The 15660-nt window shown below is 38.7% G+C and overlaps 1 protein-coding gene across 4 annotated transcripts in view; it reads right to left on the bottom strand.

The window, feature by feature from the left end:
• FGF12 (fibroblast growth factor 12) overlaps nt 1–15660 on the bottom strand; it is a 604298-nt gene that overhangs the window by 268568 nt on the left and 320070 nt on the right. The window contains exon 2 of one of the 4 annotated variants that reach the window (XM_010833424.1): nt 15478–15653. The exons of 2 other annotated variants lie outside the window; for them this stretch is intronic. In XM_010833424.1, coding sequence (XP_010831726.1) covers nt 15478–15653 — 176 coding nt within the window. Of the gene's footprint in view, nt 1–15477 lie in introns of all 4 variants that reach the window. One more of the 4 variants, XM_010833425.1, reaches the window with a different exon arrangement.

The raw sequence follows: 15660 nt of genomic DNA, 5'->3' as shown, positions 1-15660 counted from the left end.
TCATCCAAGAAGAAAATACAGCAGAGAAAGGAGAAAACAAGCAAACAGACAACAACAGCAAAATAGAAATACCTCTATTAAGGACATCATTCACCAAACAGTAATATTCACTAAGATAATCCTGGTTTTATGGACTCACTGTCCACAAGTTCAAAGTTCAGCAGAAGAAAAAAACTATAAAAATCAATTTTAAGAAACTGCGTTTTATGACTAATGTATCTACAGTGGAAATGGGTGCATAGAAGGAGAAGATGGAGGAATTTACCCAGGAAATAGGTGTGAATGATGAATGGGGCTTGCATGAGCACAAGGAGACAAAAACGGAGAAGGCAATGGCACCCCACTCCAGTACTCTTGCCTGGAGAATCCCATGGACGGAGGAGCCTGGTAGGCTGTAGTCCCTGGGGTCGCTGCGTCGGACACGACTAAGCAGCTTCACTTTCACTTTTCACTTTCATGCATTGGAGAAGCAATTGGCAACCCACTCCAGCGCTCTTGCCTGGAGAATCCCAGGGATGGAGGAGCCTGGTGGGCTGCCGTCTATGGGACACGACTGAAGCGACTTAGCAGCAGCACCAGCAAGAAGACAGAAAAGAAGCATTGTATTGGGACTGGTGAAATGTATATCCCTTCATTGCATTGGTGTATGGACTGAAACATTGAAATTGTGAACAATGCTCATATGCTCAGAATTCTTAAAACTAGACACAAGACCTTTGAGCATATAGCTTCCTTGCTGGGATAGCTATCCATGAAAGTGCCTGAATCAATTCACATGAGGTCTAAACCAACTTGAGACTTAATTCGGAATGCAGACAAAATCCACTTATGAAAATCCAAAGAATTTTGTTAACATTAAAAAATAATAAAATCTTTACTATGAAATTATAAAGCCCTTTTCTCAAAGCAGCTGAAAAACAGCAGTTGCAAGAATAGTTAACTAAATATTACTGTGCAGAGAGATAAAGTGATCTCTTACAGACCTCACAGAAATTCTAATCTAGACTGAGTGTATTTTACTTTGGGTTTATCAGACCAAACCTGAAGAGTGATGTTTGACTCCAAGCAACACTCAAAAGGAGCTTATCCAGAGGCAGGTAATCAGGTTTACCAACACATCTACTATAGGTCATGCAATTTTATATACTATAAATTCTTAAAAGTGACCTTGTGTTATACACTTCAAATTCAAGGAACAGGCCAAGCTTATTTTTGGTCAAATAAAATGATTAATGGATCAAAAGGTAAAACTGAATTTCCCCTATGTATATTGTAACCATACTGCATAGATAAAGAATTGGAAAAACTAAAGAAGAAAAAAGTCAAATGCCAACAATACCTATGAGAACAGATGAGATGGGTGACATAAATGAAACTCACAGAAATGATAAAATCTTATTTTAGGCACTATTTTAATTATACTCTTCTAAATCTTACATTTTTACCACTAATGAGCACAACTAAATTTCACCAACTGTCCATAATATAAATGATGACTGCTAAGAGTATGTCATATTTTATATTCCATAAACATTGATTTCTTCCTTAATTGATGAAGTCTTGGTAGAAACATATCAAAAAGGTATGTTTTAAAGTCTGAGAAATCTAAAAACTTGATAATTAAGGCATGACTTTTCTCTCTACTACCATTCCCATTCCAATGGCACTTTTCCATTGTTTAATCTAAAACTGTCATGGAATATGATGTTTCACATTAGCTTATTCAAAGATCAGTCTTCAGCTTCATTCCATGTCATAGTTCCTTTTCCTGTCCATTTTTTTTTCATTGTTATCCTCTCTTTGAGGCTAGTAAATAACTAAATGTCATCTACATTAGGAAAAAACCTAGTTCTACCATCTTATTAAAATCTCTTCAGTGCTAAAGTCCAAACCAATGCAATAGTCTATTTTGAATGTGCAATAAAATGCTAAAAACTAAAGAAAATTTAGAAATACAGTCAATATGTGTTCAATTAAACTAGTGGATATAAGTACAAATAAACACTACAGAGGAGAGAAATTAAACAAAAGTATATGTATTTTTTGCTATTCCCTTAATAAATCTTCTAGAGTTTCATGTCCAACATATCATTAAACTATTTACTTATATCTGACATCCAAATATCTTGGAATCCAACAACCCATCCCCTGTAAGCCTTAATACCAGAAATACACATCAAGAATGATAAAGCTGAAAGGGATCTCAGAAACCATCTGATACAATCCCTTTATTCTGAAAATGAGGAAACTAAGCTGAAGAGAAGGGAAAAAAACTTCCCCAAGGTCAAAAAGTCCAATGTCATTTTTATGATACTGTTACCTTAGACTGACTCAAAGGCCTCTTTTATTTATATCTTCTTAAGAAAAAGGCAGGGTTTCAAACAAAAGAATAAATACAGAGGACTGCAGCATACACAGAAGACTTACTTAATGCTGCTATCAATAGCTTTAAGGGTAAGAGAAGAGGAAAGAAGAAAAGCCAATGAGGTAATAAAGAGTTGACAGAAAGAAGCTTTTTCATTAGACCAAATCAATACTGTATTCCTCCATTACTTACAGCTTCACCAGGAAAAGTGAAACCTGAGTGACTATGTTCCCTCCAGAGTATTTAACACTAAAATGACTTGTTGGTCTCAACTGTAAATGTAAGGACCAGGCATGACTGAATTTGAAATCAATGGCAAATTTCTCATTAACCCAATGTTAAGAAACCAAAGCCAGTCAAAATAGAATGGGCCTTTTTCCAAATTGGCAATGCCACCCACTTCGCCTCCATTTCTGGAGCAAAGGGATAAATTAATACAAAGGTCCTCTCTCCTTTACCATTTCCATAGAAACTCCCCCTTTATAAGTAGCTACTCTGCTGAGAAAGAGGAAAGAGGAAAAGTATATACTGAGTGAAACAAGGGTGGCAACTGGGAGTTTGGTTGGGGAGGAAGGAAAAGCATAAGTGCTAAGTATTTATTTAATAGTTGAACACCAATTGACCATAGATTAATGATATTATTGTATTGCAATATCAAACAAAATGAAATTAATTTTAGCCAAAAATACAAATTTCTTTTCCCGCTCAGTGTTTTCTTGTTTGTGCAGAAAGGCCCTTGAAATCTGACTAGTCCTAGTGGCATGAGCCCATCAGTCACCAACAGAATTCATTTCATTTGGATGAATTATTTCTGACTACTTACTATGGAGATAGCATTGACATGATCTTATTCTTTTTTCTATAGGAACTCACATTCCGATCACAGGGACAGGTACTTCCCACAGTAAAAGACAAGACAAACTGAACTGCAGATGACTATACACCAAGTGAAGCCTGGGGCAGGCAGTGAATCATTCTACTTGGAAGGGTTTGAGAAGATCTGGCAGAAAAGATGGGAGTTGGGCTGGGCCTGGAATAATAGGCAGAACTGCAGCAGCGCTGGGAAACGAGGGGCTGTGTCTAAGTAAGGTAAAGGTTAGTGTAGAAGTTAACAGCATTCCTCATGGGAAAAACAACTACAAACTATGGAACTGAAATGGACAGATGCTGTAAACATTCCTGTATGCCAACAAGGCTGGAGTTGGCTAGAGAACTGTGTGAAGACAGGTAGAGAAAGAACCTTGATTATGCAGCATATTCATGTTGATAAAATATATAATCAAACAACATGCTCTGAGCCAGGTCTTGAGCACATGTGCATTTTTAAAAGATTTTACCTAATTTTTTTTAAATTATATAATTATTGTTATTTTTCTTGAAATTTAGACATTACAGGAGAAACTGTACAGAAGAACACAGCAAACCTACAACTTGGAACACAGTAATACAAATCTGGCCAGAGTTAACAAATCTTAATTATAGACTGCCCTACAGACAAAGAACAGGTACTTCCTCATTATTGCCGTATTCCATTCCCAAGCACAGCCACTCAATAGGTGTCTGCTAATACAACTTGACTATAGACATTTAAAAACAACTACCAACATTTAAATTGCTCAAAACAAAGAACAGGTGGATAATCTTACTACCAGCAGTGGGCAATGTCCCATTGCTATAGCTATGGTGTAGCAGTAAGACATAGGCTTACGTTTATAGACTTTAGCGTCTATGCTTGCTCTGCCTTTTGTAGTTATATGACCTAATTTACCTCTTCAGAGGCTCACGTCCCTCCCCCATAAGGTGTGTGATTGTAATGAGTGCTGACATTTTCTAATGCAAACTCAGTAACACTTTGAGTCATATACCCCAGTACGTGGATCTCCCAAGGCTGATGTCAGTTACCCATCCTCAAGTGCAGACATGTAATAGCATGAGACAAAAGCTTCAGACTGAATGTGTTTGCTTAGCATGATAAAGAACAGGCAGAATTGTGCTGTGCTTTAGGTAAAAGTAACAGGAGCCAAGGATCTCCCATCTTCAGGTTCCCAACCAAGATGGTGGTCCCATTAGCAGAACCATGCACGCGTGAAGTCACTTCAGTCATGTCTGACTCTTTGAAACCCACCAGGCTCCTCTGTCCATGGGATTCTCTAGGCAAGAATACTGGATTAGGTTGCCATTCCCTCCTCCAGGGGATCTTCCCCACCCAGGGATCAAACCCAAGTCTTTGATATCTCCTGCATTGGCAGGTGGGATCTTTACCACTAGCGCCATCTGAGAAGCCCAGTAGAACCATGAGTGGAATTCAAACTGAAGAAGCCATGTAGTAAGCTGGAAACGTAGCCCAATAAAATCTCAAAAAAGGGATTACGTGGACGCACTCAGAAACGCATGAATTCAGAGTGCTTTTCCCCCTTAGTGCCTTTTCTCACAACCTGTTGGTGGAAAGGGAGGAGTAAGCAGACCTCTCGGATACCAGAGCTTCAAGATGCTACCAGCTACTTTCCTGAGCAAAAGTTACAGAGAAGAGCCCTGGTGCCTATCAGGGGAAAACAGGGTCAGTAAGGAGGCAAAGAGGAACCCTCTCCACCATTCTGAAAAGAAAGTAAATTTCCAATCTTTCATAGCAATATCCCACAAGAAGACTACAGAGGAAACCAAGGCTTCTACCAACATGACTTCCTTTTTAGAATTCTGAGCTTCTGAACCATCAACTCATTTGCCACTTATGCTTCACTTCATGGTTACATTCTGGTTGCAAAAATCCACTGCAGTCCTCCTTGAATTAATAAAGCACGACAATAGCACAACTTCAACTCTCTCCATCAAGAGAAACTTGGGTTTCCTTGGAATTTGACACATCAGTCTTTTCATCACTTTTTAATTATTGTTTTCATCATTTTTAAAATTAATTACAAACACTGACCATTCTTTTCTTTTCTATCCTCTTTAGGTGATTTTGGGTGGCTCTCCTATCTTAAAGTCTTCTCCCCAACATAAGATTACATATGGTATGGATAACGTATGGACAGCTCAGCTAGAGCCATTCATCTAAAAACAGAATCTGGCGCTTCCCTGGTAGTCCAGTAATTAAGAATCCACCTCACAATGCTGGGGACACAAGTGCGATTCCTGGTCTGGGAAGACCCCGCATGCCCCAGGGCAACTAAGCCCATGCACCACGACTACTGAGCATGCACCCCTAGAGCCTGTGCTCCACAGAGAAGCCATGGCAATGAGAAGCCCCACACACCCCAACTAGAGCCCAGCCCTCACTCACTGCCACTGGAGAAAGCCCACATGCAGCAACAAAGATCCAATGCAGCCGAAAATAAATAAAATAAAAACTTAAAAATAAATATATTTTTTAAAAATCTGACATTTCTTCTACCCAGACAATTTGATTATGGATCCCTACTTCAAGTACTTATTTAAATTTTGGCCCCATTCTTAATTATTGAGGAGTATTATCTGATTCTGGGGCACTGTAAAGGTGATCTGGGTCATCTTTTGAATTCCCAAAATTAAAATAAAACATTCAAGTCACCAGTAACAATAAAAAAATACATCTTCTAGAAATTTTTGTTTTTTTCTTTCTATAATAATTTATAGAAGCTCACAGATTTTATTTCCTGAATCTCATTCACACTTTGTTTTAATCCCCCTTTTTACCTTAGGTTTTAAAAATGTCTGAAACACTGCGGTATACTGGATTTAATTCCTAATTTTGTAAGGCCTAAACTGGAGTCAAAAGAAATTAAGACTGATATTTTAAGTAAAGAGATGTTTAATAGCACATTTTAGGTAATTAAACCATGGGATATAGTTAGGAATGTTCTAAACAGCACACTAGGAAAATGGTTTTTATATTTCCTATGTATGTAGGAAGCAGGGAGAAGATGAGTATTTCATGTCCCGGTCATGAGTGTTCCTCCTGGGAGGAGAGGAGCTATTTAATGACTTGTCAAACTAAAAAAGCCCTTAAATATCCTTTAATATGGTACCATCGTTTTTCAAAGAAAGACACTGAGGCTCATTTCCAGTGCTAGCAGAGTAGAAAGGAAAGTCAACTAGGAAAAACAAACCTGACTTCAAACGCAGACTCTACTTCTTACTAGTCTTGGGGATTTGAGAAGCCCCAGGCTTGCTATATCTCAGCATCCTTGTGTGAGAACTAGAGATACTAACTTCAGTATCCCTCTTGCTCTGAGGCTTGCCATAAAGGTAAGGTTTCATGAGTCCTCATTTATTTAACAGTGATCAAAGAATTGCAATAGTGCAGGCAAGATGCTAGTGCTGAGAATTTAGTGATGAACAGGGCCCAGGTCCTGTCCTCGGGAGCTCACATGCCGGGGAGGAAGATGAGGCACACGTGCACATAATGCGGCTAGGTTTTGGAAGCCATTAAACACAACAACATCACTGTAATTAAAATTTGTGTGCAGTTTCTAAACAGCATAAATGTATTCTAAAGGTTTTTTATTGTTGTGTAGTCGCTAAGTCGAGTCTTTCCCTTGTGACCCCATGGACTGTAGCCTTCCAGGCTCCTCTATCAGATTTCCCAGGGGAGAATACTAGAGTGGGTTTTCCTTCTCCAAGGGATCTTCCTGATCCAGGGATCAAACTAGCCTTTCCTGTGTCTCCTGCATTGGCAGGCAAATTCTTTACCAGTGAGCCACCAGGGAAACACTAATGAATAAAATAATTAATTTTTGTTTCAGGGTCACAAGGTATGAAGTGATGGGACTTGAACAGGTTGGTGGTTCTCAGCCTTGGCTGCACGTTAGAATCTTCTAGGAGGTTAGAAACAAACAAGCAAAACTGATGACTAATGTCTGGACCCCAGAGCAGATACAAGAAATCAGATTTTCTGGTTGTGTGGCATTAGCACATTTTAAAAGCTCACAGGTGACTTGATTCTGCAGCTGAGCTGAGAATTGCTGGCCTGTATAATCTCTAAGCTCTAGCATTTTGTGATCTGACTACAGATTCTATTCGTCCCATGTCATTCTCTTCCAGGAAACTAGATTTGGTCTTAGACCTTAGAGTTTCTCTAATGACCTCTGAAAAGTCATTAAGAAAAGACTGTACACACACTCCAGTGGACAGGCATTAACAGAGTATGATTAGAAGCAGGGAGCCTGGGGGTGTCTAAGCACCACAATAAGCACTAATCAAATGACTAACAACAGTTGGACAAATAAGAACTTTACAAAGTTTATCTTGTCACAGTCACTTGATCATGCAAAGACCACTGATTCTAGACCAGGCTCATGTATAAAGTTCACCTAGGTTCCACGTGTATAAAAGTCATATTCAGAATACATTCAGGACTGAACTACGTCAAGTGTCTTTAACACGCAACACTTTGTTTCAATTTTAAAGGACTAGGAAAAAATCTATTTAGGTTTCTGACTTTTCTTAATATTCTTCTCTGGTTCACTCCCTTGGTCAGGAAGATTCCCTGGAGTAGGAAATGGCAACCCACTCCAGTATTTCTTGCCTGGAAAATTCCATGAACAGAGGAGCCTGGGGGGCTACAGTTCATTGGGTCACAAAGAGTCAGACACAAGTGAGCACACACACACAGTGTTTTTCTCTGCCTAAAACATATTTGCTTATAGGATTACTCTTACAAGGTAGTAGCTATAGATCAATGGAGGAAAGTAAGTTCCCTAAAGAGTTCAAGAATAAAGTAGATAGCCTTACACAGAGGGGTTATTCAGGATCTTCACTGTATTGTAAAACTACTAAACAATAAATAATACCATCACCCAATTTTCCACCTTAGCAATCCACAGTGCTTTGTAATTTGGGAAGGATATGCATCTGACACATACCAACCCTGCTTCTCCCCTAGTTTCCCTGCATCTTAGCACCACTCCCTGCTGAATTGTGTAGCCAGAAATCAATCATCCAGACATCTTACATGCTTTTGACTCATATCTATCTATTATCAGGCTCAGCTCATTCTACCTCCATCTATTCTTTTCGTATCCATGACCACTGCCATAATGTTTCGTGTCAACATTATCTATACCTTAGACCGGTGGTTCTCCAACTTTCTGGTTTCAGGATCCTTTTACACTCCTAAAAATTATTGAGTATCTCAAAGAGCTTGTGTTTATGTGGCTTATATCTTTCAATATGTACTGTGTTTAGAAATTATGACAAAATGTTTCAAATATTCATTAAAAACAAGCCCATCATATATTAAACAAACAGGTGTTTTAATGAAACATAACTGTTTACCAAAACAAAAATGAGTGAAAAGTAGTTTATATGCTTTCAAATTTCTGTTATGTCTGCCTTAACAGAAATCAGCTGGATTCTCAAATCTGCTTGCTCATTTAATCTCTTGCAAATGTTGTGGCTTATGCATATAAAGAAAACCTGGCCTTACACAGATACGTAGTTTAAAAGAAAAGAAATTTTAATAGCCTTTTCAGATGATAGTGGATATATCATATAACCTCTGGAAAATCACACTGGACACTTAAGACAATGAGTGAAAAAAGATGAATAATTAGTATTAGGAAATATCATTATGAACCCAGTTTTAACCTTGTGGACCCACTAAAAGGTCCCCAAGGAGCTTCCAGGGCCTGTGTGCCACACTTTGAGAACTGCTGTCCCCAACTGCTTCCCCAGCCTCCTTATGATTCCTTAACTTCCCCTCTGGCTCCCCTATAATCCACTCTTCTCTCCAAAGCCAGAGTGTCCATTTAAATATACAGGCCACATTATATTACCCCCTACTTCTGACTCTCTTTGGATTCTAGATTAAAATCTCTCTGCGAGCTTCCAAGGCCTGGCACAACGCTGCCCTGCCAAGCTTTTCAATGTTGCCTGGACCACTTGCTCCCATCACTCCAGCGACACTTCTTCTAAAGCACCGAATACCTCCTCACCTCAGTCTCATGCAAGCTGTTCTCTTCTGCCTTTCAACATCTTCCACCCTTCTCTGCCTGCCTCATCCTTCAGAACTCAGCTTAAATGATTCTTCCTCAGAGAGATCTTTCCTAGCCAAATGCTAGAGATAGTACTTTCATTTTACAAATCAGCACACTGAGGCTCAAAGACTCTAAGAAATTTGCCTAATGTTCTCACAGATAGTATTTCCAGAATTTGGATTCCGATCCCACACCAACATCCATGTACTTAATCACTCTGCTACACAGTCAACACTCACTGTAAAAAAAAAAATTATTAAAAAAAAATTAAACACTAAATCCTACAGGGCTCTCCTGCGTTTGTTATTAACCTCTTTGCATTTGAAAACATCTGAAGCAATGGTTTATGTTTACAGTGAAGAGTCTTCCCCTCTGGACCTGAGTCTCCCAGTGAGTCCTTAGGTGCCCCAGGGGGCAGCCTTTGACATCTCCAAGGCTCCCACAAGCAGAGAGGAACAACCCAGCCAGGAGCCTGAGAACTTCACATGACAACATAGCCACAGAACTGCTTCTTCAGTACCTGGAGACCTTCACCAGCCTCCCCGCTTTACTCCTCCTCCTCACAAGAGATGCTCCCGGGGGCTCTAGATATACCCAGAGCAAAGCAAAATGACACTCCATATTTCCTTGAACTCTTTATCTGATTCCCCCCAACTGGAGTGTCCCAGCTTTGAATCTCACTGAATTCTTCAGATTCTGCCTCCTTAGCTCAAGGTGGTGAGAGATAAAGACAGAGGATGTGCAGGGTGGGCGCTGGTGGTCCTGGAGCAGTTTAGCCACTCCCTAACTCCATGAACCTGAACAAGTCTGTCTACTACTTTGAAGCTTAATTTTATTTCAAAGACGGTATCATGCCAGTAGACTGCTATGAAGAATTAAAGGGGCAGAAGTTGTGAAGAAATTCTGTAAATCCTGAAGTTATATCGTCAAGGAAGGTATTACTATATATGGTTAACTTATAGATATTTTGCATTCTAAGGCTCCTCCCTCTCACGGATGCTTAGAAAGTGACCTTGGAATCAGAGCCCTTTAGAGGAGCTTCATTTCTCTTTGGATAACAAGTAAAGTCATGTAGCTTGATAGTAGGCCATCAGATAGAATTCAAAATGTCATATGTTAACTTGGTTTCCTATGTCTAGTCAGGCTATTTATGAGAGTTCTCACAAAATCTATAATAATTCAGATGGAAGTCATAGTGAATACACATTATGACAAAGTACTCAAAAAAAGAGATGAGAAAAAAGTAATCACTATTAACAAATTTCCCAAACTAAATCAACACAGTAATATCTATGCAAAAATATGCTCTCAACAAGAATAAAAGCTATGTCATTTTTTACTAGTAAGTCCAGTACTTTCCTTAAACTATACTTGTAAGAGACAAAGCTTTAGTTTCTAAACGTCTTCCAAAATATTCCTATTGCTTCCTCAAATACAGACTGCCTCATTTCCTGCAAGTTGTTTTTCTAACTCTGTTCAATATCAACTTCATTAAAACTTTAAAGACTTAATCCTGAGTTATGGCTTGATGAGATCTCTGTGGGATGAAAGAAATCAAGAGATCACAGTAGCTACTATTTTTAAATGTTCTTACAATGGAAACATAATGTTGATGAGAATGCACTGCTGTAGAGAAAAGAAGATTAAAACACACACATACACAAAATATCATTTTAAACCCTAGGGTGGGTTTCTAATAAGGAAAGCTTGTTTGTTTTCAAACAAGCATCAAGCCAAATATCATTTAATTAGGCTGATTTTGTAGTTCAGACATGAGTCATACTTTTAAAGGAGAAAATACAATAAAACTACTTGCTATAAATGTAAAGTATCACTGGTCATGTGAATGTATTCTTGATCTATACATTGCCAGAATGATTTCAATTTATAAAAATGTAATTTATATTCTTTAAGTCACATGATTAAGTATTTCCCCCTTTTTTGTCAGTTTTCTTCTTAAAGTTTTTATTTTGTGATATTTCCTTCGTCAGTGTCAAAGGATATGTTTGATAGTAAAATACTGAATGAGTATGCTATTAAATAGTATACATCCACCAAAACAAGTTGGAAAAACACTAAAATATTTTGAGTAACCATAATTTTTATATCAGAAAAAAGGACTCAGAAACAAGTAGAAACAAGAACTAAGAAAAATAAGACAAAAAAATCAACAAAAAATCAACAAAATTTAGTAAAATTATAATCACTTCTTTGATTTATTTTATCCAGTCTCTATAAACATACTACATCATTCTTTAAAACAAAAGTAATATAAAATCCAAAACTTAAGCTATGAAAGCTATCTAATGTTTTCAGGTGAGGAATTTTATTGATTACTGATTTTTTTTTAATGCCCCAGTTTAAGTGAAAGAATTAAATTATAGAAAAACACTGATAAATATAATAAAAACACTGATTAAAATACAGATTTAAGCTTATCTAATTACTCTGTGCTTTACAGACTTTCCTTTGAAAACTCAAAGAGTGATACTAATGACCTCCAAGGTTCCTGGCCACTCCGACATTTAAAGATTCTATAAACACTTATCCCTTCCTGATGGGGAATGCTATCTATTACCTGCAGCAAGTCCTGAGTGAAAAACATAAATAATTCTAGAGTTAATCATTTGTTCAGGTGTTTCTATTCAAGAGTAAAACAAATGCCAGAATTGAGTAAGCCATGTAATTCACATGGCAAAATAAGTGGTATCAACATTTAAGCAAATATTCGAGCAGCTCATACAGGTATTTCACATACAAATAATACCTCAAGTAATAAGGACTGTAAGAATGTTCTTTTCTTATGTTCTAAAGGCTTTTCTATGGTTCACTGACCTAAGCCAACGTGCCAGTGTTCAAAGTCTCCAATATTTCACTTCCAAAGACCCACAGTCCACACAGTGCTATGGGACTAACTATTCCTGCCCTATCTGTATGTCTTCACTGTGGGATTTACTTCTATATGCACAGTGCTGTAGGATGGTCATTTTAGAACCCCAATTGCTTGACTTAGCTTATGTCTCCTTCTGCCAGTTATCTCCTCTATAAGACCACATTATTGTTCTAATCACAAAATAATAATAACAATCCTTAATGGTAAAAATAAATAATGTATAAAATTATTCACATTCTTTGACAGAGGACACGCAGTACATCACACTACTTTTTTTGTGTTGTGTTGTAAAATACACAGGCAAGAAAAATCAACTGGATCGAGTTCTAGCCCCAATCTTACCACAATCAAAGCTGTGCATCTTGTATAAACCACCAACTTGTTCTGGCTCAAGGGTTTCTTACCTAAGGCAGCATTTTGCTACACAGTCCCAGGGTAAGCCACCACTGTGCTCCAGGGATGGCATTCACAATGCATCTGAGGCACCCTATGGTCCTGGAACTCTGTGATGGGAGAGATGGCCCTGCCAATTCTCATGTTTTCGTAATGCAATATCATGATTTTAAAATCTGAGACCTTTACCGTGTAATTTCAGTATTCCCTCTGCATTTACGAGGTTTCAACATCATATGTACTGGAACTTGGTGAGCTAATACAAGGATTATGAGACTCTCGGTGTGTTAGCCCTGAAATCAGAAATACAACTGTGGCCTTTCCCATCCAATACCTGATTTAGTTCACTGTCTCAGGCTCTCTCCCCTGGCAAGCCTGGCCCATGAAACTTGTGTCTCAGTGACAGAAATTCAGAGTGGAAATTATCATGATGAGTTATTCCATTTCACCACTTTACCATTTGTGACTCAGTTTGTATTTCACAGGAAATGGCTGAGAAGGCCATTTAGTGAGTTTAAAGGATAAATCAAATATTAAGTGAACATAACATCAAAGAGCTTATAAAACAGATTTGCTCAAATAGTTTTTTCTTTTGGTGTTTAGCAACTTCCTCCCAATCCAGCTAAAGAATTCTCTCTGGAGAATTGAGATGTGGAAGGTGCTGTCTCTCTATTAATAGGCTCATCTCAAGCTATGTGAATCATGGTCACTGACAGCAAATCAACAGATTAGTTATTTGGCTTTGTTAGTAATGGTAACAGATACTACCATCTTCCCCAAAAGTTTTGTTGCACCCTATGCTCCCATTCTTCTAAGCCAAGCTTCATAACAAACTCAACTCCACAGTGGACAGATACATGCATGTTGCCCTTGCACTCAGCATCTCTTAACAGGTCCTGTCATCTCTTTGTCAGATTATTACTGTGACACTTAAGCTAAAAGAATCCACCAGTCATGATCCTCTTTGCCAAAATGTACACTAAGTAGATGAAAAAGAGGAAAAGATTAAATGAACAATGAAAAAACAATAAACTCAGCAATTTCCTCAAAGTCTCTATTTTCTAATGAGATGCCAAGGAAAAGGCCACAGGAAGCAGTTTCCTTATGTAAAATTAAGCCATGCAAATCACTGGTCTCCAAGTCAACTTCACCAAAGATCAGGTGAGTTTATATTACCCATTCACAAAAACAATCCACCTAACATTTAGATTACCCTTGTTCGTTAGTAAGAAGGCTGACTAGAGTCTATCCACAAAAACTAGAGTGCAAGAACATAGTTCAGAGACTAAGATATCAAAGTCACATGGAATTAAGAGCCTTGAAGTTCTTTGTAGACCACATAAGCCCCGAGAGAAGATGGCCCCCAAATGATCCTTGCACAACAATATGAAGAATTTCATTTTCCCCTAATATGAGTTATTTACTGTGCAGAGATAACTCTAGTATTTTGCACATATCTTCCCTTTATACAATAACAGGCCATACTAACTGGATATAAAATAACAGATTTTAGTAGCTTCTGCCTTAAGATCGTAATTATTTTTGTTTACTCCTGAAATTTACTATTTCATCAACGTCAAGGGATAAGAAAAAGAGCCCACTATGGAATGAATAACGTCATGAAAACTCAACGGAAAAATGAGATGGAACAGCTTCTTTACAAGTCTTAATCACAAATTTCTAAACTAATTCTGAGCCCCACTTGTCCAGACTTTTCAAGTGTTTTCTTTACCCAATGACCCCAGCCCATATGCTTCATTCCTGAAACCCAGGAGATCACAATCAGAATTGCAAAGATGAGAACCTAAACTAGTCAACTGGTCACCAAGCAAGCTTTCCTTCTAGACTGTATTTGTTTTCAATTGTCCACAGCAAGGGTTAATCATCTGCAGATTGCAAATGACCCTGTGGGCCACACCCAAGGAAGCACAGACCTTGGCAATTCTGCTTTCTTTCTCTCAAGATAGCCTGGCTTAAATTGGGGATAATCACTCTGAAATTTTGAGGTATCCAATTTCCCTTTGTAAACAGATATACAGCAAAGGCTAACCATTTGAGTTTAAAGCCAAAGAAAAGAATCAGCTTCAGAAAGGCCAGGCTAAGATCTCTGATAAGTCTAAAGTTTCCTTTACACTTACTGAGACCAAACTGCAGCTACTATGTTGTTCCGTGAATGTCCCAAAAGTGTGAGTGTGCAAAGATGGGAGTAACAAGACAGAAAAGTTAATGAGAAGAGCCATTTGGAACAAGGAGAGAAGCAGTTGGAAGAGAATAAGAAAAGGAGGTCTGGGTGAAAAGAAGTGAAAGGGCATGGGTGAAAACGGGGAAGTGAGAAATCGATCAGAAACGTAAGGAAGATTCCACATCATGTGTTGCCAAAGAAAGAGTTAGAAAAAGACAATAAATTTAAGTTCTTCTTGTGCCTACTGTCTATCATGTGTTAAGATTGCACTGTGTTATGAGAGATATAGGAAGGAAGGTTTATTTACATTTAGGTTCTCAGGAGGTAGATTAAACACTGGATGGATGGATGGACAGATGAAGGGATGTATGAGAAATAGAGATGGAGAATGAGGTGGCCACTGCCCTCAAGGACTCTACAGGATCTATGGGACAAAGAGCATGTAAACATGTAACTCTCATCCCAATCAAACCGTGGTTTCATCGAGGTATTAAGTGTTTTCCTGAATATGGGACAAGAAGCTATTAGCTAACAGAAGGTGACTGAAATCTAACTGAAAATTGTGGGAGAACGAGGGGCCAGAATGGAAGAGGAGGATCCTGGTTCTCTTCCATGAATGCCCCTAGATGCTTTGCCGAAGGGGAGGGGGGTGTTAGCCACTAGGGAGCCCACCGTCAGGGCTTCTACTGACCTGGTCTCCTCCTCACTGGCCTCTTGCGGCCGCTGCAGAAGCGCACTTTGCTGAATACCCCGAGGACGTGCCTCTCGCACAGGGAGCGCCCGTCTTTGCTGGGGCTGGAACGGCGCTTGGAGGCCGACACCCGGTCGCTGTTGGACTCCCTCGCCTGTCGCTTCTGCCGGATCAAGGAGCTGG

The sequence above is a fragment of the Bison bison genome, unplaced genomic scaffold, assembly GCF_000754665.1.
Source record: "Bison bison bison isolate TAMUID 2011002044 unplaced genomic scaffold, Bison_UMD1.0 scf7180017863646, whole genome shotgun sequence".
Lineage (NCBI taxonomy): Eukaryota > Metazoa > Chordata > Mammalia > Artiodactyla > Bovidae > Bison > Bison bison.
Note: the sequence above shows the minus strand (reverse complement) of the source record. Positions and strands in the feature narration are given on the sequence as shown.